The 26,967-nt window shown below is 45.7% G+C and overlaps 1 protein-coding gene across 1 annotated transcript; it reads left to right on the forward strand.

The window, feature by feature from the left end:
- The first annotated feature begins 18,950 nt into the window (after positions 1-18,950).
- On the forward strand, positions 18,951-20,027 carry LOC136498646 (ethylene-responsive transcription factor ERF104-like). The gene has a single exon (XM_066494532.1). It carries the CDS (start codon positions 19,063-19,065, stop codon positions 20,023-20,025), a length of 963 nt encoding a protein of 320 aa, XP_066350629.1. The 5' UTR covers positions 18,951-19,062; the 3' UTR covers positions 20,026-20,027.
- Positions 20,028-26,967: the final 6,940 nt, after the last annotated feature.

The raw sequence follows: 26,967 nt of genomic DNA on the forward strand, positions 1-26,967 counted from the left end.
CTCGATGAGATCTACGACAATGTCGAGTACGGCAAGGCCTTGGGTATTCTGCCCAACTGATCGAGTCATGAGACACAGGACGCTTGCATCATCGCTCCGTAAAATATCTAGCCGGCGTGTCTTCCTCCTCTCGCTCGTGCTTGCTCTCTCTCTCTCTCACCGTTGCGCCGTTGGCCGCCGCTGCTCGCGCGCCCCGCCGCGCGGGCGGCCTCCCTGCGTTGGCCGGCGCCGACCGCCCCCCCCCCCCCGCCCCCCCCACCCCACCCTACCGCGCGGCGCCTGCTCGCCCGGCTCTATGCAGGTAAGTTTTTGTTTTTTTTTGTAAATTTAGATTTCAGTTTTTTAGTTAGTTTATTTAGATTTTGTTAGTTTAGTTAGATATGGTTAGGGTTAGATTAATTAGTATATTTAGTTTTTAGTCGTACATTAGGGTTAATTTTTTATAACACGTGGTGAACAAATCATCTTTCTAGCACAAGTGTCATTTTGGGCCTCCTAAGCAAATTTGAATCAATTGATGAGTTGAGCCTAGGAGTATTACCCATGGGACAATCCATACTTAGATGTCCCTTTCCCTTGGCAAGTGTAGCAAATGCGGCGCTTGATCTTGTAAGACATCTTTTTATCTTGCTTCTTGTTTGCTACCTTGCTAATGAGCATCTTTCTTGATGACACAAGGCTTTCATTTTTCTTGTTAGAACATGAGCCAATTTCATGTCCCTTCTCATTGCAACTATAACACTTCCTCTTGTTTCTTCTTGTCTTCTTCTTTGGAAGTGTGACTTAGTCATCAACCTTGTTGAAACACATAGAGGCATTGTGTCCCATGTTGGAGCACTTGACATCAGCCATATTCTTCTTCTCTTGGATCTTGCTCATGCCCTTTTCTTCTTTCTTCAAGGAGCAATCTCTTACATGGTGACTCTCCTTCTTGCACCTAAAGCAAGTGATGAGAGTCTTCTTTAGTTGAAGTTGCACCTTGGTGACCTTGGGGGCTTTGCTGTTCTGTCCAGGTGCGGCACTACCGCACTGGGATGCGGCACTGCCGCATCCTGGAACCTCTACAGCCTTAAGCTGAACTGTTGTATTTTGGACAGATTGCACTTCTTAAAATTTCCCCTTGACTTTGACACTGTTGGACTTGTGTCCTTCTTGATGGGGCTTAATGCATGCTTCGGTTGATCCCTTCTCAAGCTTCTTCACAATGTCTTCACGGTTATCTTGAGAAGTTTGAGCATTGTACTTTCTCTTTAATTGAATCAAGTCCCTTTTTAACCTCTTAACTTCTTTCTTGAGCTCTTCATTTTCTTTTGTAATGGAATCATCATAAATTTCTACAATTACATGCCCAACGGAAGGTTGGCTTGGTTGGGAGCAACAATTGTTAGCACATGATAAAATATATGAAACTTGTGTACATGTGCATTTGTGAGTGTGAGGTTGGTATGATTTTACCGTTGTTACCACAACCTCATGAGCAATTTCTAGCATGAGATGAGAATCCATAAGCTTCTCATGAGAGCACAGAAGCTCATCATGATCTTCTTGTAAGATCTCATTCTTGCTAGTGAGCCTTTCCACCTTGTCCTTGAGCACATAATTCTCATCTTCTAATTTGTCAACACAAGATAGAGAGTTAATAATACAAGTTTGCTCAATTGACAAGTTCTCATACCTTTCAACCAAACTAGCATGAGAGCACTTAAGCTTTTCGTGCTTGTTGGTCAACTTCTCCAAACATTTGATTTTGTTGATGAGAAACTCCTCTTGGTCGTGAAGTGTTTCTTCTTACTCTTGAATATTCTCTATGAGTTTGAGCACCATCAACTTGTCTTTCTTGCTTAGACGTGCCAAGTGTTGATAGAACTCATCATCACCGCTTTCATCTTCACTCTCACTCTCACTCTCACTTTCATTTTCACTCTCACTCTTACTTGTCACATTCTTTTCTTTCTTTGCCATGAGACCCACATGAGGAGTGGCATAGAGAGTTGAGCTTCTTGGTAAGGTGGATTCATCATTTGGCCTCCATCGATCACAATCAACTTCTTCCATCAAAATGTTAGTCTCACAAGAACAAGAGAAAGTAGAAGTACCACATGTAAAAACATTGTTGTCGGTGTTTCGAACAAGCACCGGCAAGTAAATTTATATTGATGCGCGTTAGGCCCGGATGGTGTGCTAAAGGACACAAGATTTATACTGGTTCGGGCTGAATGTCCCTATGTCCAGTCTGTTGCTGCTCGTATTATTAGCACCAAAAATGGTTCGTAGTAGGGGGTACAAATGATCGAGAGAGGAACTAGTCCCAAGTCTCTGATGGAAGGGTCGAAAGGTTACCAAGAGCCTGGTAGCAGCTTGACTGTGTGTGATGTGTGTTGTGTTGTCAAAAGTCAGTCCCTTTGTTGGAGGAAGCACATCCCCTTTTATAGATGAAGGGGGCAGCCTTATAAGTGAGAGGGAAATGGTGCGTATGCTTCCAAGCCTTGTTGTCCATTCCGGCGGGTACGAGATAATGGTAAGCGCCTACAATACTGTTGATGCTACTGTAGAATATCAGGGTGGCTACAGAGTACTGCTCTGCGCATGGTATGGACTCTGGTATAGTGGTTTTGACTTATGAGTCTTGCCCAGCCTTGCTCCGCACGCCTTCTAGTTCCTATGAGGCCCCGTTGGAGGGACGCGGGATCAGGGTTTGAAGTAGCGCTGTGGGCAAGGCCTTCCGATTGGAGAGGGCATCCGAAGGCCGAAGCGAGTGCTCCGATCTGGTGGGCCCGAGGGATCATGGAGCGGGTGCCGCTCCCTTGAGACCACAGCGCGACGACAGCACATCCGTCATTGTGGAGGGCGCGAGCCCTTTCCTGGACCATAGTGGTTGTCGTATGTCTACGTCGGGTTCCATGTCTGAGGACTAAAGGCGGCGCCTACAACTCTGTAGGGCGAAGAGCACGCGCCCGCAACACTATTCAGGCTCTACCACGCCTGGAAGGGTCTAAAGCACCCATCCCGTCATTCCCTGGTAGTACTTTTCTTGCCGGGGCGTAGGGTATGGTCCTCGAAGCCGCGGTTGACCCGAACGTCTTGTCCTACCCTATACCTATCATCATGAGGGAGCGGGAAGAGGTTGTCAGGCGAGACGAAACTAGTCTTCAGACATCGGGCGAGGCGAGGTCCGTCCTTGGACGTCGGGTGAGGTGGAGCCTAGCTTTTATCCATCGAGTGAGACCGAGCCCAGCCCTCGGGGGTCGGGTGAGGCGGAGTCTAGCCCTTAGCCCTCGAGCGAGGCGGAGCTGACCCAAAGGCATCGGGCGAGGCGGAGTCTGGCCCTTAGCCCTCAGGCGAGGCAGAGCCGAGCCTAGCCCTTGGGCGAGGCGGAGCTGGCCCAAGGGCGTCGAGCGAGGTGGAGTCTAGCCCTTAGCCCTCGAGTGAGGCGGAGCTGACCCAAAGGCTTCGGGCGAGGCAGAGTCTGGCCCTTAGCCCTCGGGCAAGGCGGAGCTGGCCCAAAGGCGTCGGGCGAGGCGGAGTCTAGCCCTTAGCGCTTAGGTGAGGCGGAGCTGACCCAAAGGCGTCGGGCGAGGTGGAGTCTGGCCCTTAGCCCTCGAGCGAGGCAGAGCTGGCCTAAGGGCGTCGGGCAAGGTGGAACCAAACTCCCATCATTCGGGCAAGAAACGCAGCGGCGCCCTTGTCCGTCCAGGAGCTTTTAACGTTCGATGGTTATTGGTTCCACCTTCTGGGGTACCCTGGTATTAGGTCCCCGACAGTAGCCCCCGAGCCCCCGGGTGATTTGGACAGAATCGCCTGGGGGGTGTTTTCGATTTCGTCGGAGTTAATTTGCCAGAGGGTGCGCGCGAGCGCACCCGATGGGTGATAATGGCATTCAACGAAGTATGCCAATCATGTGCGATTGCTTCGACCACCATGATGAGTGACTTTGCGAGGATTTGAGTGTCTCCCCTGGCTAATCTTACCGCGGTCTCATATCTCGCGAGGAACTTCCTCGGGTTTGACTTTCCATCGAAGACCGGAATGCGAGGCTTGTAGCCGGCTGGCCATGGATACAGTTGAAGTTCATTTGACAAAGGTGAAGTGGGGTCATATGCACTTTCCTCTACTTCCTGGAGGTTATCATTTGGTATTACATTGTTTTCGCCAACAGGATGGCACCTCCTGCTCCTGCTCCCTATGGTCCTTGAATTTCTCTCGCCAATCTATCCCTCTGGATTTCAGCTTCCCTAATTGCCCTCTGTGTCTGTTTGGCTCTGTTACGGGTAGCGGCTTGCCTGAGTAGCTGCTCCTTCTCATTCTGGAGTCTAAGGATGTCTTGCTGGTACTGATTCAGGGTCTTTAGGTTTCTTGCTTGCTCAGTGATCTCGCCATCTTCATCTTCTTTGACCTCATCGCCATTTTGGTCGATCTCGACTTCTTTGACGTTGTCTTCTGGCGTTTGCTCTCGCCCTCCTAGCGCTACGGTATTATCCATCTGTGGCTGCGGCACGGGTGGTTTCATAGCTGTTGCTGCATCATTTCATGCGGCGGCTTCCGCTGCCACCGCAACGACAGCAGCCGAAGATGGTCCTGCTTTACCTGTCGTTATCTTCGTATTCTTTGATGGCATTATAAGCTCAAGCAACAACCACGGTGGGCATCAATGTTGTTCTAGGCCATGACCTTCGAACACCGGTTGCCACTCAAGCGAAATCAAGCACGAGAAGTGGATAAAATAAGATTCGAGCGAAAGAAGATCAACGATTTTATTGAACTTGTTTCTCTCTCTTATATTCCCTCAATAGGGGCTATTTATACATGCCCGTAGGCTTTTCATAGGACGTAAATGCCCTCTCAACTACTACAAATTCGAAGAATATTCCCCGTAGCTTTGGGCTTGTTCGCGATTCAGAGTACCCGCCTTCATCGAGTAACGCCGAACCCGGATAGGTCCCGACCGGCTCCGCCTTATGTCGCCTAGTCCAACCGACTGGGTGGGGCCCACGATGAAAGAAGTTGTCGGCCATGCAAAGATGGGTGGCTCCTCCTTTGGTGAAACCTGTGAAAACTATCAACCAAACCTATTAATAGCTATTTGCCCAAGCGAATAGACGAGACCGACTGTGCGCCCTCCTTTGGTGAAACCTATAGGAACGATCGACCAAACCTGTTAACAGCTATTAGCCCGAGCGAATAGCTGAGACCAACTACGAGCCCTCCTTTGGCGAAACCTGCAGAAACTGATTGACCAAATCTGTTAGCAGCTATTCACCAGAGCGAATAACCGATATTGTCAGCGAGCCTGTCATTAAGGCAAAAGGAAAAGAACTCGGCACGGCCTGGTCCCGACCACAGAGTCCCCCCTTTCGCCATAGCGATAAGGGAATTCTAAGAATGGGACGGCAAGCGCCGCCCTTACTTCGCTACAACGAGAAGGGGGCTCGACACATCCTTCTCTTCACACGCGTCCAGCCCTCTCGCCTTTTATCATAGCGAAGTGTTGAGTGCGCTAGAGCCCAACTCCCATTATTTCGCTTCCGCAAGGAACCGATGCGACGATCGAGCCGCACGGGGTGCCCATAGGCGGGGCACGCCCCCAACATTAGCCCCTCGGAAATGTGCGAGGAGGCCCTTGATACGAGCACGTTTGCCTCGTGAATTTATAGGACTGTCTTGCAGTGGGGCTCGTACGCTGTCCCAGGCGAAGGGTGGAGGTCTATGTTGTTGCTATACGTGTATACGTGTGTGTATTTTATTTTGTTATTTATTATTAATATTGTGATGATAATGATAATAATTATTATTATTTTATATTTTTATTATTATATTTTTTATTTTTATTTTATATATATATTGGGACGGAGCATAACTGTTTTTTGGTTATCGCGCCGTGTAACTGTTTCTCGAAATTTGAACCGTCGAGGTGGTTAAGTGAACCGTCGCGTCGGTTCCTCGATTCGCGTGCTTGGTCGAATAGCCGAGACCGACTACGTGCCCTCCTTTGGTGAAACCTACATGAACGATCGACCAAACCTGTTAATAGCTATTCGCCCGAGCGAATAGCCGAGACCGATTGCACGCAATCCTCTGGCGAAACCTGCAGAAACAATCAACCAAACCTGTTAACAGCTATTCGCCAGAGTGAATAACCTATATTGTGAGCGAGCCAGTCGTTAGGGCAAAAGAAAAGAACTCGGCACGGCCTGATCCTGGCCGCAGAGTCCCCCCTTTCGTCATAGCGAAAAGAGAATTCTAAGAATAGGACGGCAAGCGCCGCCCTTACTTCGCTGCGACGAGAAGGGGCTTCGACACATCCTTCTCTTCACACGCGGCCAGCCCTCTCGCCTTTTATCATAGCGAAGTGCTGAGTGCGCCAGGGTCTAACTCTCCTTATTTCGCTTCCGCAAGAAACTGGGATGGCGATCGAGCCGCACATGGTGCCCATAGGTGGGGCACACCCCCAACATTGCTCCATTTCAAATTATTTTATATTAGTTGTTTTAAGTCAAACTCTGATCAAGTTTATAACAACTGGTCTATGTTTTTTACATTTACATATATGCCTTCAAATAAATATTTTGCCTAGACATATTCCATGAAAAATTTAGTGAATGTAGATATCCGTGTATTTTTCTATCAAACTGATTAAGGGTCTGTTCGCTGAATTCTGGAGGAATCTGGATAGTTTGGAGGAATGCTAGATGAATTTGTGAGAGAAAAATACTGTTCCGGATAAAAAAATAAGCGGATCAAGCCGGGTTTAAGGGCACGCGAACGGGGCCTAAATTTAGAAAAATTAACTTAGACCCTGTATGGCATAGCTTCACCATGAGCTGCTGTGAGATATTTTTTTGAAGCATCCCTTTTCAAAACAGTTTCTTCATGAGTGAAACTTATTTTTTTCTGCTCTCACATAGGAATGTGATGGGATGAAGTTGGAAAAAAGTAGCTTATCTCAGCTTCACCTGGCACATGTGGCGTGGTCGTTGGGGGCATAGGAGCGAGGAAGAAGATGACGAAAGAATATAGAAGGAAAAGAAAAGTTAAGGGTTATTTTATTCTTTTGGTCCATCATGTGAAGATATTTTGCCAAACGGATATCCAAAACAACTTTAGTTTCACCAAAAAAGCTGCCCACGAAGCTAAAACCTCAAAAAATAGCTTCGCTAGTGAAGCTGAGCTGTGTTAAACAGGGACCTTGATATAAACACAAGTGACCTATAATTTTCTACGGATGGAGTAGAACGCAAGCTTTCAACTAACGGAACATTTTTAACTTATTGATTAATATATTAATTAGTTTTTATTTATTTGTGAAATATTTTCCTCGTTAAGGGTGACTGGGTGAAGCTAATATTTGTTGTTTATATGCTTCATTCAAGAACTTTGCATACTTGTTAGGAAAAATTTTCTACTTTGTTTTCCTGGGAACATATTTCGTTTCTATATTTTTTTATGTGAATGCTGCACTTTAAATTTCAAACCGGGAACAATTTCCATTTGTTCTTAATTACTGGAAGTCAGGAGTCAGGAATAAGTGGTCGCTTTCACTTGCCGGGCTCGCGATAGAAGCTGTTGGAAAACTAGGAGAAAAGGAAGTCACGGGCCTCGGCCCAAAAGCTGGAATCCAGTAAAAGAAGCTGGTGGCGACGTAGCCGAGCCCAGGCCCCAGGGCCCAGATCGCGGCCTTTCTATGCTTTGGGGACCTGTTTGGGGCATCTTAAAAAAAATCTTAGCTGACTGACTGTTTCCACTAAAAAAAACTTAAGATGACACAAACCATGTGATATAGTGGAGAGGAATGATTTTCTTAATCTTTTAATTCTAAAAAAAAGATGACTGATACTTTGTACAATTTTAGTACAGTTGTTTTTTACCTTTTTATTAGTTATTTTATTTAATAATAAAAATGAAGAAATCTCGTATCAGCAGCTTTTGTTTTGAACCGTTTCATCTATAACATTGTTGATGATGAAATCATGCCCTGTGAACAAAGCTCCTGTTCGGCTGGCTTTAAGCCGGCCGGCTGGCTTAGTTCTGCCACTCACAAGATCACTATTCACGTTCCTGCCAGAACAGTATTTTTCTCTCACAACAATCAGCCGGAACAGTATTTTTCAGTCCTGACGAACAGATCAAAAGAGGGATCGGCAGTGTTTGGTTAACCGTGAGTTGCCTGTGTTTTCTGTCACAGGACCTTACGCACGTTCCTTCCCCTAAAATTTCATGTCTCCTCACTCTGCGGCCACTGCAACAGTTGATGACAAGAACATAACTTTTTTCCTTTGATGGAAAGCATGATTAGAAAATGAAAGGGAAACTGCAAATCTAGTAGCAAACGAATCGAATGGAATTGGAATGATTATAGAAAATAGGCAGAACAAAACTCGGAAGGAAAGCGAGAGCTTTTGTCAAAGATATAAACCTTACTCGACCCGAACTTTTCAGATAATCCTACTCCTAGCTCTATTTCTTTTCTTAAACAAAATAACCTGAACGTCTCTGCCGGAATCTGAAAAGTCTTGAGTGTGGACAAATTTTGAGGCTTGCAGATTTCCGTTTCGGTTTATCTTGGCTCACCTGACACATTCAATTTTTTTTTGCGACATGACACAATCAATTCCGTGCCCATCTCTTGAACCTTTATTTAGATCGTAAGTTTTTTCACTCTCTCTTCATCACATTAAATCTTTGGACATATACATGGAAGTATTAAATGTAGATAAAAAAATAACTAATTACACAGTTTGATTGTAAAATACGAGACGAATCTTTTGAGCCTAGTTAGGCTATGATTGGATAATAATTGTCAAATACAAACGAAAGTGCTACAGTGCCAAATACTGATTCCTAACCCCAATCTAAACAAGGCCCTACTCGAGTGTCGCGGGCTGAGTGCTTGTTTAGTTCGCGAATTTTGGGAATTTGGCTACTGTAGCATTTTTGTTTTTATTTGGCAATTAGTGTTCAATCATGGACTAATTAGGCTCAAAACGTTCGTCTCGTAATTTCTAACCAAACTGTGTAATTAGTTTTTTTTTCGTCTACATTTAATGCTCCATGCACGTATCGCAAGATTCGATGTGATGCTACCTGTAGCACCTTTTTGGGAAATTTTTTTGGAAGCACCGAATATTCTCATCGCAGAATGCTCCAAATCATGTGATGTGATGTATGATGCCTGGTTTGTGCTACTCCTACAGTGGGCTGAGCCTCATTCCTACCAGTGCTGATGCTGATGGCACCTGTTCAAACTTGTCATCCGGAAAAACACACGCCATTTTGTTGAAAGCTTGGATGAGGCGATGATCCAGTCCCGACTCCACACCGTCTCTGTTGTCAGCAAGAGCCCGCGAGGTCCTCGGCTCGCATTGAAGGTGGCAGAGACCTACTCCGTAGACTACGTACACCCGCTGCCCCCTAGCTAGTAATCGTGTTCCATCCGGCGGTCCGGCCAGACATGGCATCCATCCCATCCCATCCCATACGTATACACCGCTGTCCTGCTCCGTCCGGCAACAGGGTGCATGCAGCCGGCGCCGTCTCCCAAACAACGAGACGCAGGAGCAGCTAGCTCTAGGCCCTCTAGTAGCTGCTAACCACCATTGACAAATCTCTCTTTCGTGCTCCACTCCACGGTCTGCTTCCCAGCCCCAGCGCCCCGAAGCCGTTTCTTCGATCACGTCGTGTGCTTCCCTTTGGTTCGATCGTCCCAGCCGGGCTCTCACTCAAGTGGCGACCGCGCCCTGACCGGGTCACCACTCACCAGGGCGTGCCGCTGCGCTCGCGGTTTTGGTTGCCTCGCCTGTTGCCGCACGATTGAAACCGGTAGTGTGACCTTGCCAACTCCCCGCGCGCTTAATTTGTCGTCACGTGACGACGCAGAACGAACTCGATCCATCTCCCCGGCCGGTGTACGCCGAGCCAACGTATCAAGCGGTATATACTCTCTGCTGCTGCCGATCAGGCGGTTTGGTCTTGACTATTGTCCAATTGAACAGCCTAGTTATATTCTGCACCAGTGAGGGTCCGAGCATTCATCTAAAACCTTCTAGACCCTCAGACCTGTTGCATCAAATTTTCTCTCTATCTTAAAACAATGACGTGCAAATCTTTTGTGTGTTCGAGAAAAAAAAAACCGGTTTAGTCTCGTATGAAGAGGTCGATCGGTCACGGTCAGCCTGTAGCCAGAGTTCGTTATTACAGCCAGTTCGGCCGATTGAGCGGTCCGTGCGGTCGACTGGACTGCTGTTCGAGCGATCGCTTTCCGGGCCGAGGACACTCGGTCCGGTGAGCTGTCTGAGACGCACCTTCCGGGTGAGTTCCCCTGATGAGAATCCCGTGGGCACTCCCAACTCGAGAGTCCTCACTCCTCTGGAACTTGGCATTCATGTGCTCACCGTTCTGGTCCAGCTCTGAAGAAGGCCGTGGATGATGCAGAGTGGTGACACGACACGCGATCGATCCATCCATCCATGCATATATAGAACGTTCAAAGCTATGCTGCAGTTTTAAATCCTGCGTGAATATGTATACGCAAACGCAAGTGTAACATCGCCGCTCGATTTCGCTTGGTTGGAACTTAGCCGTGAGCCGGTGACGGTGGATTACTTTATTCGTCTACTCGTTATTACCCAAGGAACGTGGTCAAATATACCAGTATACCAGTACGTATCTCTCGTAACGGAACTGATGCGCCATATACTGTATTTTTCTCGTAGGATAGTGAACGCGTTGGCATGTACTCAGCTGCTCCTGTGTTATTACTTCTCAGTCAAAATCTCCCGATTCTTTTTAATCATCTTCGCATGTCTTTTAGCATGCTGCCTAGTGTGTGTAACCGGAGGTAGTAGTAGCTTTCGTGGTACGTAAATGCTGCAAGGGACCTGGGCTCACTTTGCAATAAACAAGGACAGTCCTTGCTAGAAGACGTACTGCTCCAGTAGTAGAATATTTTGCTACTACAAATGTACTGTGTAGATAGATACAGGTAAGGAAATTACTATGAAATAACACTAGACAACAGAGCAGAGAGACAGCAAACGTTGGTCTCATCAATCTGGCCGATGGATAAGGCCTAATCGAGCCTTGGTTGCATTTTATTATGAAATGCGATGGGTCGGACTCCCCGTGAGAGCTCACTTAGGACAGAATTAAAAAATCTCACCGTTAAAGTATAGGTGTTTCGTCTTTGGTTGTGATCATTTTATATGGGCTATGGTGCCATTATATGAGTGGGGAAGGGGTTTTTTTTGCAATTTGAGTCATTTTCTCATGAAAGACAACAAAGACAACACACGACGAGATGATCAAGATGTCCATATACAGCAGGAACAACACATGACCAAATCCTTTATTCGATGCACCTGTGTCGACATCTACTAGCAACGCACGAACACGTGTCAAGAGGTGAGCTGGTGAATAACCTCGTTGTCGTTGTCGATGTCATGGAATTGACGGAACCAGCGGCAGCGGTATGGAGACTAGGATTCGAGTATGGACTCCAATGCCCTCTGGGTTTGGAAGGATGCCTAGGGCGGTGGCTGGCAACGGTGGCGGAGTCGTGGATGACAAGGCAATTCAGCGGCGCCACCATCAACCAGGCAATGGAGGCTCACCGGTGGGCGAGGTCGACAGAGGGGGTGACCAAGCGCAAGATTAGGTCAGTCTTAGGCTAGTCTCAGTGAGAGTTTAATGTGAGTTTTATCTGCATTTAATAGACTGCCATATAGCTAATTTTATGACATGTCAACATTTTTAAGAAGAGAGAGAAGAAGTAAGCTTTCGTCTAGATGAAACTCTCTTGACACGACTACTAACTCTCTTTGAGTCATTAAATTAAATGTCTTTGAAAACTAGAATGAAACTTTTCACTGAGAGTGAGTGTTTTATCCACGTTTCATTTAATTCTATATGACAATTTTGAAAATAACGCGAAACTGCTCACTAAGATAGGTCTTAGTGGGGGTTTGATGTCACTGTTTCCTAGACTCTTATGTGTTGGAAAACAGTGTAGACAAGTTTCATCCCTAGTGAAACTCATTTCATCCCATGAAACATTTACCAAATCTGTCTTCATCAATATTATGCCACGTCAATTTTTTTTAATGCCCATGAAACCCCATTAAAACTGGTCTTAGAGAAGAATGGGTGGTCGAGAGAGTATTATACCAAAGCAAAGTTATCATACTAATTGTAAAACTGTAAACATTGTAAATTTAATTAAACTCAAAATGATTTATCTCGTTAATATACTAATCGTGTTTTTTTATATAGAGAGCACGAATAACATAGATCCCGTGACATGCAAAAGTTGAGTGCCAGCAACACATGCAGCTACACTGTAGAAACAAAACCTACGTAAACTCTGCGTGTGGAGGACCTCAGCCTTATCCCTCGTGTAGTCATGTGATGCCAGATCCTGAGATCCGGAGATGGAAATATCTTTGCTTTGGCAGCGTCCGCAAGGCCGGGCGCATCAAAAGTTCTTGACTTGTTGTACTCTCGCGTCGTCGGACTCGGACAGGAACGACCTGAAGAGTGAAGAGTGGAGTGGAGGAGGTCTACAACGAGATCAAGGGCTCCGCGCTAGGACGCGGTCCGCGGCCGGGAGTCACGTAGGATTGGATCGGGCCCGCGGCGATCCGCGGACCGCCGGCCGGCCGAAGCGGCCCGGGGTCAAGGTCAGGTCAGTCCGGCCGTTTGGAGCGACGTACTACGTGTTGACCTGGCCAGCTGATCGATATGCTCTGTTCGGTTAGGACAGCTTAGACCGTACTGAAGTTGGCGAGCGATCCCACTGGGGGGTTTGGATGTGAATGTGATCATGACAACATTCTCCATCCCTCGATCGGCTCAAGGGTTTAGTAACTCGATCGATCGAAATTCTCTTGTTGGGTTTTTTTGTCTTCTTCGTTGGATCTGTCAACTGTTGAAGGTACCAGGCAATTGCATAGAGGTTGTGGGCGTACGTGGGATCCACGTGCTCTAGTGCACCATCATGTACGTATATACTCCCTTCGTCTAGAAAAGAACGCAATTCTAGTACTAGTGCCACGTTTTAGTATCTTGAGTTTGACCAATTATAAATAAAAAAAGTATCAATACTTATGATATCAAATAAATAACATTAGATTAAATACGAAATTATTTTCATAATAAATTGATTTGAAGCCTATAAATATGAATATTATTCACTAGAAATGTGGTCAAACGTGAACTACTTTTACTGACATGCAACCCCTAGTTACTATTCTTTTCTGGACGGAGGGAGTACATGACAAATCGAGCCTATCTCAGTTGGTTGGATGTTTTAGGTGAAATTTGTCTATTTGAATTCAGGTCTTAAACATTCACGCGGACAAACCATTTTTTTTGTATTTTTCTGAGTTTATTTTAGGATTTAATTAACAGCACAATCTTTTAGTGGCGAGCAAGACATCTACGGCAACTTTGTTAATCTCAAATTTTGAAATAAATGCCAAGACTAATACCATGTTTGCTTAAACTAATTAGAATTTTTTAGTTAGTAATTACATAAAAATCACATAGAAGCATATAAATGACTATGATATAAAGAAGCCACGTTAAGACAATTATTCTTAAGTTCTTTTTTTGAAAGGATGACAAAAGATTTGCCGTATTTTATTAGAAGAGAAGAAGATAAATACAACAGGCCACGGAGTGACTCCAACTCCCACCACTTATAAATAGTGAGCACAACCACTTACAACTCGTAAAAACAACCCGCCGTGAAGCCCCTAGCCCGAAGGAACCTAGACAACCAAGGCAACACTCAACGAACCTGAAGGAGATCGAAACGACTAAAGGATTAAGCATCACTGCTTGTGGTCGACTTAGCAATGTGGTATTGTTCAACTGACTCTTTGATCATCATTGCCACCTCTTCCGAGGTCCTTCCTTTTGTTGAAAAGTTCTTCTATTCCGCACATTCCAATAAAAATAGATTACTAAACCATCGAAGTCTTTACGAACCGATTTGTCCAATTTAGCCCTAGACCTTTTCCACCAAGAGTAAATGGAGCCACCAGAAGTAACTGTGTGTAGGGCATGGAAGCCTCCCCGATTCACAATCTTATCCCAGAGACTTGCTTAGTGAAAGAGAAATCTTTGCAATAAGGTTGATGTTTCAGTCTGAAGGTAACATAACTTGCAAATGGGATTCCTATCCATCCCTTCTTCAACAAATTGTCTTCAGTTAGAATGTTTACATGTAGGAGGGTCCATGCAAAGAAGCGACATTTAGGCTCTGTTTTTGCTCTCCAAATTAGGTTGATCTTTAGCTTGTTTGTAACTTTGTATCCCCGACAATTGAATAAGATAAGCACTCTTAGTTGTATATTTTCCGTCCAAGGTCCAGCGCCAAATGATTTCATCTTCTCTCTGTCTCTCTCTCTCTGGATATTGGCCCTGTTCGCTTGAGCTACTTTTCAGCCATGGAATAATTTTTTCCTCTCACAACATTTCAGTATAAGCATCAACATAAACTAAATTTCAGCATAAGCGAACAAGACCATTATTAATTGCACAAAATAATCTGACAAATTCTTGTATCTCTTTCTGGATATTCTTAAGTTCTCATATCAATTGAAAAAAATATATTATTTAACATTCTTTATTACTCGTATGGTCTAAACCAATGTGTTGACATTTTTATTACTATTGGAACCATTCACGTTATCCATTGAACCATTCACACGTACTGACGTAGTGTAACAGTCTAACGACGAATAATAGGAACAGTACAACAACTTACAGTAGGGTCTGCTAAATTCCAAAACTCAGTACCGGGGCCGCCGGTGTTACCGGCGCTATCAAGTCAATCGATGGACGACTTGCATGCATGTAACCGCTAAACCCATTCATGACGAGTCTACCACCATTGTTATCCGGCCCAAGGTGTCCTTTTGCAACCGCCGGAATCAGCTGGTGGCATCTCGTCACATGCACGAGCTAGAACGAGTAAAAGTGAATTAAGCCGCCGGAATCTTTCCGGGATTAGACTTTTCTGCGTAGTAGTAGGTTCGAGTCAGCAACGGCGAACTTCCGATGGAGCCGCTCAAACAGAGACCTTCGCGGCAGAGTGTGCATGCATGGCTGACATGTGGATGTGCCGCAGGCTCAGAGTCAGACCCTGTACGCTGCATGTCTAAGCTAAGCTATATACAGTACTCCTCTGATCCTCTCCTAGTATTATCCTACAATGCACTTATGCACATGTCCTTTGGCGTGCACGCACGCCTGTATGCACTCCAACTTCTAATCAGATTTTAACTAGACTATTGTCAAACAAGAAACCAAGTCTAGCGTGTACCGCACACACTTAATCCATTCTAAATTATAAGACGTTTTGACTTTTCTAGATTCATGATTTTTTCTACGTACTTAGATATACACTATGCCGAAATGTACGGATGAAAGCAATGTATTTAGAAAAATCAAAACGTCTTATAATTTAGATTAGGAAAACGATATAATTTAGTTAGGCAGACGTACTATACGTCCAGATCAAAGACCGGAGAATAAAGATCACTGCGAGTAACTTTTTCAAAGCCGTCGCCTACTATCCATGAACGAGCCGCATCGATGCATGCATCTCTCTAGACTAGCCGCAACAAGCATGCATGTCACTGTACGCGCAGTTAATAAAGCAAGAGAGAGAGAGAGAGGAGACCCAGTCCACACCTGCATGGGGCAAACGACCTCGCCTCACCACCTTGCGTGCGTGCATCGTCCAGGCGTGTGTGTCGACACCGACACGTAGCAGCAAGAGTAAGGGCTGGTTCGGCTTTGATCGTTCTCTGGAACGATTCTTAGATTGAATGATTGACTCATTTGTATAACAACTGATCAGCTGTTATGGTTTCCGGTCCCATTCAGGCCTCGTTTGGCGTTTCTGGGAACCAAACCAAGGAGATGTGACCCACGCGGGGGTGTGGTTGACCCACGGTGGCCACCCGATCCCCTCCGGGTTCATCCACGGGAGAGGCCTGAGGCCATGCCGTCCGCCCGTCCACGCCTGCTAGCGGCAACGACGCGAGGGCAAGGGCCGCGTACCGCGCGCAGGCACGCGAGGCCGCGAGAGGGAGGAAGATTCGTTCCGCGTCTCAGCCGACGATTTTTTTCCCACGTGGAACGGCGGGGTTAGCGTCGTGTTCGCTTGACTTATAAACCATATTTTTTTAGCTAATTGGTATGTTCGTTGGTTGGCTTCTGGGCTGGTTTAGGCTGGCTGGTGCTGGTTTATTGTGAAAAAAATACTGTTGGTTGGCTGAAACCAACAAGCACGAATAATATTTTTCTTTAAAAGAATTAATCAATAGTATTTTTAGTCATAGCTTATCAGCCAGTAGAGCAGGACGGCAATCCACGACGACCACGACCTGCCAGATGAGCTCGCCCCCGGCGTGGGCTTGGTTCCACGGGTGGCGGGGTTTGAGACCCGATCCATGCCGTTCCAAGGCTTTCCAAACGAGCCCTCAAGGAAACCGAACGACTCCCAAGAGGCCAAGACGTCCCGCATTTGCTAGCAGCCTAGCACCCAGCAGGAAGCAACTAGGCAACTAGTTAACCTCAGCATGTGCGCTGGCTGCCGGTCAATCTTCTGGGGGAAACGAGGATCCGATCCGTTGAGATCGCGATTGTGAACAGGTTCCTGCAGGAAGCGTACGTAACATGAGCGCACGCTCATCGCTAAACGTACAGCCGGCTGCACGTGCTAGCGCTCACGCGGCAAAAGGCACAAAATAGTGTTTGGTAAAACAAAACAGTAACTTCGTGACTCCTTGCTACTAATGAATGCATGCAATAGAATTACGACGTTCATATCTCCGCTATATACTAAAATTAAACCACTTGGAAGTGTTCTAAAGACAAAGTTGGGGTCAGAAACACGGATTTCCACTAGGAAGTTCTCAGAGAAATTTGATAAAATTTATACCAACTCTTTGCAATTAATTAGCTTTCATAAAGGGAAAAAATCACTCTGCAGCATGAAAAATGTTTTGTTCCGTTTCTTGTATTTTTTTTGTAATATAGGTAAATTTTGTTCCACTTTAATTATAATTAAAAAAACTAGCAAAGAGCGCATAGTGGTCCGTGACTAAGGAGATTAGATTTTCTTCTTCGATGATCTTACTTTTAAATAGTACTAGAAGTTACACTCTCCGTTCTAATATAAATTGCATATTACTTTAAATTTACCCTAAGTCAAACTTCTCAAAATTTCACTGCTCTAATAGCAAAATATATAACTACCATCAAAATTAGTTTTTATTGTGTTTTCATAAAATATTTTTCATTCATTTGAACTTGTACATGCTAGCTAGTATTTATCTTCAAAACCTCGATCAAAGTTGAAAAAATTGATGTCGGATAAAGCTAAAGTTTTGGAACGAAAAGAGGATCCCACAAGAGAAGAAATGTTGGGGCCCTGGCCAAAATACTCCAGCGAGCTACCTGTTCTTTGTTGACACGCCTCCCGCAAAATGCCAATTTAGGTACGCTTTACATAGAGCGTACGTGTTGTATCCGCTCATTCATCAATATGTTTTTTTTTGAAACAAAGCTCATTCATCAATGTCAGACTCTACAATTGCCTTGCCCATCCAAACCTGCCTCCACTAATCACTCTTGTCGTATATATCCAAACACGAGTTTCTTAATTAGGGAAATTCACAGTACGTCTTTCAAGCCATTACGCGTTTTCGTTGTAGCCAGCTTTGTAGTTCTTAGCTTGGTCGCTCCTTTAATCTTACTAGATTCAGGTTCGAGAAATGTGATTTCTTTATTTATTATGTTTTGGATCGGCTCCAGCTGTAGACAATTTCCTATCCTTTCTTGTTTCTTCCAAAGCTCAAAAACTCAAGAAAGTTCACAGTAATTGCTCTCTTTATTTCTCCAATACGCGCCGCTTTGCGTATCATTGTATTAATAAATAATGAGTAGAGTTTATGTTGATAGAGTTAAAGCAAGATCTCTAGGCATAAATCTAGCTTGTCTACTTGCACTTGGAATAACCCGTGAGTCCTAGAAGCATATAGAAGTACTTGATTAATAAATAGAGTGAGGAAGAGAGGGGTGAAGAGGGTGCAAACCATCAGCCGCCTTGGAGGAAGACGGGCTCGCCATCGCGGTGCTTGGTGAAGTCCCGGTGGCGGTGCTATGTCGAAGGACGGCGGTGCAGTGGCGGCGTTGGCCGGTGGCGGTGCTTCTCGTCGCTGGAAGCGCCCCCCTCTGTGATTGGTTAGAGTTTAGGACTGTAGGTGGGGTGCTAGGCGGCTCAGGCGAACCTCGTGCTCGGCGCCCCGGTCTCCCCCTCCTATTTATGGCGCCGTGCGACGGGGCCCACCAACAATATTAGGGTTGGGCGTCTCCAATGAGGACACGGATCCAAGAGCCCAAGAGATCAACTAACATATGTTACAACGAAGCTAGCCGTGCCGGCTCCTCTCTCTCTCTCTCTCTCTCTCTCTAAAAAAAGAAAAACATTAGCAACAACTGATCAACTGGATAGTTATGTAAGGCTAGCAGTGAATAAGTCATCCCAAGACAGTATAGTAAAATCTGAAAGCGTCAAATATCTATCGGGGCAGAATGCCACTTGGGCAAATTGCACGTCACGCCGTGAAATCCATCGCCGGCTTATTAGCTCCCGTGATCCGATCAACAGCGAAACAGACTCACTATACACTGTGAGATGAAGTTTAATAACGATCGAGATAACGACGTACTCCATAAAGGCTAGAGCGAGTCCACCAATCAAGGGTGGTCAAAGAAATTCACCTGACCGGAGGAAAGCCCTAGGCCTTCAGTAGTTCAGTCTCCTACTATTCTCGGTACCACGGTACACCCTGCTTGATTTCTTGCCTATAAATACAGGGCAACCGGCCCGTAGGCCGTAGTCGTGTCCACGGAGCATCAGCTACTCGACGCACACACAAAAACAGATAGACACGGGACAACCTCTGCCGCTGAGAGTTTTTTGTGTTCTTGTGCCATCCTCTCCACCGCTACGTACAGCTGTGCAGCTCCATCGAGAGATCGACGAACACGAACATGGACTTCACCGGAGACGCCGACGGCTTCGCACTCGACTTCATCCACGACCTCATGCTCGGCGGCGACGGCAGCGTCCCCGTGGCCAGCCCTGTCGTAGTTTCCGACGACGTCGCCTTTCCCGTCCTGCCACCTCAGCCGGAGTTCCAGCCCATGTCTTTCATACCACGGCAGCAGCATCAAGGCAACATGGACGTAGGAGCTGCTCCGACCGCCGCTGCTGCTGTCGGCGAGGCGGCGGCGTTCCGGGCGCAGGAGCCGGCGCCACCGGTGATGATAAAGTTTGGAAGCGAGCCATCGTCGCCCATGGCCACCACCATGAGGCAGCCGCTCACCATCTCCGTGCCACCGAGCTCGTACGCCTGGGCCGCAGCGCCGGCCGTGGCGGCCGTGGAGGACTTCCGCAAGTACCGCGGCGTCAGGCAGCGGCCCTGGGGCAAGTACGCGGCGGAGATCCGCGACCCGAAGCGCCGCGGTTCGCGCGTGTGGCTCGGCACGTACGACACGCCCGTGGAGGCCGCGCGCGCCTACGACCGCGCCGCGTTCCGCATGCGCGGCGCCAAGGCCATCCTCAACTTCCCCAACGAGGTCGGCACCCGCGGCGCTGACCTCTGGACCCCGCCCGCGACGGCGACGCAGGCCTCCACGGCAAGCAAGCGGAAGCGCCAGCAGGTGGTGGAGGGTGAGGACCCCGACGTTGAGGTGGTCGCCGTGGTGAACAAGGCGGTGAAGATCGAGGCGCCGTCGTTGTCGTCGACCCAGGTGTCCTCCTCCACCTCGCCGTCATCGACGGTGACGTCGACTACCACAGGGACAACAGGCGGACGTGCCGAGTGGCTCCCCGTGACACCATCGAGCGGGAGCTCGGAGCAGTACTGGGAAGCGTTGCTCCGAGGTCTGCCGCCGCTCTCGCCGCTGTCGCCGCACCCAGCGTTGGGGTTTCCGCTGCTCAGCGTAAACTAAAGCCGCCCGAGACTGTGCCTGCTAGTGTTACCACAGATTGACGGCATGTGCGTAAATTTGCAAGGGGTCGGACCACCAAGTTTATTAGCAGAGTAGGAATACATCACCATCTACAGTAGTAGACATATAAGTTGCACACACAGTTCACTCTTAACAGAGGGACCTGATGAGGGTTTCTGAATTCATGGATATATACATGAAATACAATTTGATTTCTTTAAAGAAGTGGTTCATACATGCAGGATTTTTGACATCCTGTAGGTAGAAGATTTTTCTTCTATAAAAATATATATATTTCTATATAATGGGGTACTGATAAAAATACTCGTAAAGTTGCAAATTTTACAAAAGTATATAAATCTGTCAACCAACTATTGTGGGCGATGGGGTTTACCGGTTCAACCTTCAGAATAGCTTTCAAACAGTCATAAAATTTATATCAAACTTTGCCACGATGCAAATTAATCTTTCAGAGAACACAAATACTACAACGACAAACCCAAAAAAAGTGGAGACAATTTTCACTATTCCGAATTTTCCGTTGTTATCCTCAGGCACCTTCTACACCACCATTATTCTGAATATTTTTTGTGTGTAATTATTTTGGTGGTGTTTTGAAAGTTGGAAGCAGATGCACACAATGTTATCATGTTTTTTTTATAAACCCAATTAATAGGGAAAGACAAAGCCATGAGCTCTTTTTTTTTGAAGCCTGCACATATTTGTTTAACATTATGAAAAAAATTACGTTTGGAGGATGTAAATCAAAAAATTGGAGGAGCATTAGGCGGCCCAAGCCACACGTCTCACTCCCTTGGTCATCGTAGGTGTGAGAGTATATATGCGTGTTCGTAAATAAAAAAAATAGTGTCTATCCGAGTATTTTGGGGTCCGAAAATACTCATTTTTTTTTCTTCACGCGTTGTCTTCCTCCCGACGCGCCGCCGTCCCCACCGCGGCATGGTAGGGTCTCACCAGAGCTCCACGGCCATAGGCGGCCGTGGCAGTGGAGCTCTGATGCGTCTGCGACGGGCTTCTTCTTCCCCCTCCCTCGCCGCCGTCATTGGCCATAGTTGCGCTCTGCCTCATCTGCCACCCGTTCCGGCAGTCATCGCTGCCTCCGCCTCACCACCGTCTCTCGTGTCCCTACCACCTCCCCGAAAAATTCTTCTAAGGCCGTTGGAGATGGAGAAGAAGAGAGGGAGAGAAAGAGAAAAGAGAAGAATCTAGTGTTCCCGCACTTAAGTTAGGTGTAGCATTTCTCAATAAAAAAAAACCTAGCAAGCTGCACTACAAGTTCTGAAAAGCGTGAAAACTGAAAGGTGAAGACAGACAGGCTGCAGGTTTGTGCTCAGAATTGGGATCCTGCGTTTTTAGTGTGTCCGGGCTACACTTGAACCTCTTTGGGAGTTGCGATCACGTACGTAAGTGTGGACATCTTGTAGGCTTTTGGACTATTTTATTCTTGTCCGACCTCAGCTGAACTGATGTATTCGATCAGTTCTCTTTCAATCTCTCAGACGGTCCAACCTACTATCCGATCCATGCATTTGCACGATCGGTTCAGGAGTCAGTTCAGCTATCTGAACATTCTCGTTTCAGCAGTCTGCCCCAAATCAGGTCCGGTGAGTCAGCGATGTATGGTCGCCTCGACCGTTCCCTTGTTTGCTCCACGGACGTATACGTACTGCTTATTCCACCTGCCCAAATTTTCAACTGATGAGGCATCATTTTATTTTATTTTGAATCCCCGAAATTCCGCAACCCCGCCAAGTCAGTCGCCATGCGTCTCTGTCAAGGTGAGTTGCAAGATCCCTTGGAAGTTGGATGCATTAAAAAGATGGTAGTAGAAGCCTAACCGTGATCCACAGGGCGTGTTAACTTGCGTGCCATCTGAGTTGCGGTGCGTACGTAGAAACCACCCGCTGACAATCCGGCGTTGAATCAAAGCCTGCCTGCCTGTTCCTGCACCCTGATCTGTTCTGCTTCTCAACGCCTGCCTGAAACGGAAACAGTCCAACTCCACTCCCATGGACCCTGCCTGAAACGGAAACAGTCCAACTCCACTCCCATGGCCCCTGCCTGTTCTGTTTCTCAAAGCTAAGCTTACGATCTCGGCGCTGCGTTTTCGCTTCGGTCCGATCTGATGACTTCGATCATCTCGGTCTATGGGAATAATAATAAGAGCGTGCTATGACCGGCCGGTGTTAGGATCGAAGTGTGTACCTCTGTAACCGTAGGATTGGGTAAGCTCCTTTACATTTCTCCTTGCGGCACAGCAACGTAGACGCCGGTGCCGCGGTGTAGTAGGAGTAGTCCAGCGCGGTGGAGAGAAGTCCAGTGGCGCCGGCGGTGACCCTGCAGACGACGGCAGTGGTGGTGGCGAGCACATCCCGTCGCTGGCAGCACGCTTTAGGATCGGATTAGGGTTTCTCTGTAGGTGGGTGTGGCGGCTCCGGTCAACCTCGTAGTCCGAGCCCTCACCCCCACCTTGCTTTTATATGTGCTGTGCGACAGGGGCCCTCCAACCTTATTAGGATTGGGCTCCCCCGATCAGGGAGTAGAGATAGGGCCCAATAGGCCGTTGGGCCTATTGGTGGAGATCAACTAACATTCTCCCCCTTGATCTCATTCCGTCTTTCACTTTCATATCATTTGCTTTTGTTCATTCCATTACAGATTAGCTCATAGAGCATGTCTCATCGTCACGGTCCATTGCCGATAGACTTAACAGCTACAACTCACTACTCTGTTCTGAAATAGATACTTATCTTTGGGCCTTCTTTTGTCCAGGAATATTTTAGGCTTTCCCTTAAACCCAAGCTAGCTACATGTTCTCTGAACACCATGTCCTCTGAACATGTTGGGTGGTAAGCCTTTTATAAGCGGATCCGCGAACATCCTTTCTTTTCTTATATGCTCAAGACTTATGACTTGATCCCGGACTTAATCTTTCACAACATAATACTTTATGTCAATGTGTTTGGCAGCACCACTTGACTTATGTTGTGAGCATACTGTACTGCCAGATTATCATCGCAGTATTACTTTAAGTGGTCTATAGATGTCGTCAACCACCTTTAAAACCGGGTATGAACTTCATTAGTTAGTTCACCTGCCCGTTGCCTCATAGCACGCTACAAACCGTCATACATTGTGGACGATGTAGTGACAGTTTGTTTTGAGCTTTTCCATGAAATCGCTCCCCTTTGCGAGATGATAGAAAATCCACGTCTGGATATGCATTCACTCTCACATAATCAGAATCTGAATATCCCACCATGTGGAGTGAATCAGATCTTCCATATGTCATCATGAGGCCTTTCGTTCCTTGCAAATAATGCAAGACTTTCTTTACTAATTTCAGTGTTCTATTCCAGAGTTCCTCTGGAATCTGCCAAGTAAAACCCGGTAACAAATGTCAAGTCAGAGCGTGTTCATACTTGAGCATGTTGCAAGCTTCCGACAGCTGAAGCATATGGAACCACTTTCACTTTATCGATTGAGCTCATATTGGTTCTTGGGGCATTTAAAATCCCCATGTCTATCGCCCTTGACTATAAAAGCAGGTGAGGGACTACATTTGTGCATACTGAATTTCTTTAAGATCTTTTCCATGTATGCCTTTTGTGACAGTCCTTATACCCTTTTTCTTCTATCTTGGTGAATCTCGATCCCTAGAAGGAACGAAGCTTTACCAAGATCTTTCATATCAAATTTCTTTGTCTCCAGTAGTAGACTGACATCACTACTAGCAAGTAAGATATCATCTACATACAGGATAAGGAAGATAAACTTCCTATTCTTAAACTTTGTATTAACACAATTGTCCTCTACATTCTCTTCAAACCCAAAATGCCTTATTATCTGATCAAACTTCAAGTATCACCGTCTTGAAGCTTACTTTAATCTATAAATGGATTTCTTTAGGCGGCATCACATTCGTTCTTTTCCTTCTATGACAAAACCTTTCAGTTGTGCCATATAAACATTTTTCTCTAAGTCGCTGTTGAGAAATGCCGTCTTTACATCCATATGATGTAATTCTTAATCGTAATGTGCCACTAATGCCATTATGATTCTGAAGGAAACTTTACATGAGACTGGATAAAAGGTCTCATTGTAATCAATCCCTTCTCTTTGCATAAAGCCTTTTGCCACAAGTCACACTTTATATGTCTCTATATTCCCTTGAGAGTCATGTTTTGTCTTGTAGACCCATTTATAGCCTACTGTTTTGACTCCTTTAGGAATTATTTCCAAAACCCAAACTTTGTTGACATTCATTGTTTTCATTTCATCTTCCATGGCTTCAAGCCACTTTGATGAATGATCACTTCTCATGGCTTCTTCAAATGAGGTGGGATCATCCTCCATTTGAAATTCCTCAGTGTTGTACACTTCATAATCAGCAGGAATAGCTGATTTTCTAACTCTTTGAGACCTTCTAGGGGCCTCCACATTTGGCACATCTTCTGTTTGAGGCTGTTGTTGCTCCCCCTCATGTGTGGCAATTGGTTCTATTGAATCCTGAAGAACAGGTTCCTCATTTTCATTCATTGTTGCCACAGGTGGGATAACAACTGGTGCTGGCACCACAGTATCTAGCACTGTCGGTGCAGCTACAGCAGGTAGTGAGAAAATTGGCTCATGAATCATTGGAGTGGGCGCTTGCACCCGCTTCACTTCAAGGTCAATTTCTCGAGCTACCATGCTCCCCCTCATTAATTCGTCCTCTAGGAAGACAGCATGTCTCGTTTCCACAAACTTTGTATGTCTCTCCAGACAGTAGAAACGAAAACCTTTTGACTTTTCTGTGTAGCCAAATAAATGACAACTTACTGTTTTGGGATATAACTTCCCAATGTTTGGGTTAAACACTTTAGCCTCAGCAGGGCTCCCCCCCACACACGCAAGTGGTTAAGTGAGGGTATTCTTTCTGTCCACAACTCATACAGTGTTTTGAGCACCGACTTTCTTAATACTCTATTGAGAATATGAATAGAGGTTTTAACGCCTCCATCCACAGGCTCAACTATAAGGTGGAGTAAATTATTATACTGCCCACCATATCCATCAGGGTACGATCGATTCTTTTAGCTTCTTTATTCTGCTGAGGTTCGCCCGGTATTGAATACTGGGCTACTATACCATTCTTTTAGGGTATGCTGACCGTAGTACTCCTCCACGGTCAGACCTGACTGTCTTTAATATTTAATATCTTAAATTTATCCAATACATCTTTTCTTTCTTTGATTGGATAAATATAGTCATGATGGGAGTAATCATCTGTGAATGGATCATAACCATCCACACTCTTTACAGGAAACTGACCACAGATGTCTGTGTGAATAATCTATAAAATTCCTGCGCTTCATTTAGCATCTTTCTTTACATACTTTTCTTTTATGCGTTCTCTGCATTGTTCTTAATCTGAGAGCTCTAATGGAGGAAGAACATTATTCTTAACTTGTCTTTCTATTCTCCCCCTCGAAATATGGCCTGAACGATAGTGCCATAATTTCGACAACGCATCGTGAGCTCTCTTATGCCACCACTTCAGCTGAGTAGCATATGTCTTTGAAGAGCCAATGAACTGACTCTTTATTCTATCGAGGTACTCGGTGACCGTGTCACACTCTAGGATTTAGCCTACAATTGCAGGTTCAATCATGTTCTTTATCACAGCCAAACTTTTTCTTGTTGGTAGTGATTCATTTCCTATGCCCAAGGAGTTATAGGATATCTTTTGGGATTCAAAATCCCTCTCTTTAGTTGCCCAAATGGCATCATTCACTTTTGTCTCCCTCACCGGTGCCACAAACTCAGTGGAACACGGTGAGGTGACTACCCAGTCCACCTCAAACAAGATGAAAAACCAGGTTAAAACTTTTCTTAACATAGAAATAACACCATTTGCATGCTTTAATTCCAACGTTGGTCAAAATCAAAACATACAACTATTCTTATACACTAATTCTACATCACCGTTGGGCAGAAATAGAATTAATGTATAAATCATTAACCTTCACAATTGTTCTTACACATTAATTCTACATCACCGTTGGGCAGAAGTAGAATCAATGCATAAATCATTAAAATTATCAACTTTTCTTATACACTAATTCTACATCACCGTTGGGCAGAAGTAGAATTAATGCATAAATCATTATCATTACGATATTGTTATTAACAACGTTGGTCAGAAAATAACAACATCGTAATTATTTTGAACCAATGTGGTATTTAATTGGAGAATCAACAGTTTCTTTAGCAGCGGAAAACCTTTTCTTTTTCTCTAAGTAAATAGCATGTTGGTTCAATATAACTGGAGAATATACTTTTCCTTTAGCCGTGGGAAAGCTCTCTTTTCCTTTAATTTTACCCACAGGGAAAATTTCTTTTTCTATTTTCTTTAATCCATTAATCAATTTCCAGGGAATAAACATTTTCTGGAAAATCTTTTCTTTTTCTCCAGTTAAATATCACATTGATTCAAAATAACTGGAGTATAAACAACTTCTTTAGCAGCGGAAAGATTTTTACTCAATTTCTTGAATTTTACCCACGGGTAAAATACATTTTTCTATTTTTTCTTTTGATCCAATTTGCATTTTTCTAATTTTCAGGAAATAAAATTTTACTGAAAAGAAAAAATGAAAACTGATTCATTTCTTTACTATTCCTTCGGTCCAGCCGGCAAAACGGCCCAGCCCATCTATTCTCCACGCGTGCTGCCGCACCCAGGCCGCAACCTGGGCCTGGGCCGGCAAAGCCGCGCCCGTGCGCTCGCCCGCCTGGGCCGCGGTCGGTCCGATCAAGCACCGCCGTCGGATCGCATCCGACGGTCGCCCGGCCGTTTCGCTCGAATAAAAGAGCCGACGCCGCGCGCCCCGGGCAAAACCCTAGAGTCATTTGCTCCGGTCCTCTCTCTCTCTTCGC

The sequence above is a fragment of the Miscanthus floridulus genome, chromosome 12 (assembly GCF_019320115.1).
Source record: "Miscanthus floridulus cultivar M001 chromosome 12, ASM1932011v1, whole genome shotgun sequence".
Taxonomy (NCBI): domain Eukaryota; kingdom Viridiplantae; phylum Streptophyta; class Magnoliopsida; order Poales; family Poaceae; genus Miscanthus; species Miscanthus floridulus.

Excerpts from the sequence above, each read along its gene's own strand:
- LOC136498646 (XM_066494532.1), top strand. The coding sequence starts at position 19,063 with ATGGACTTCACCGGAGACGCCGACGGCTTCGCACTCGACTTCATCCAC.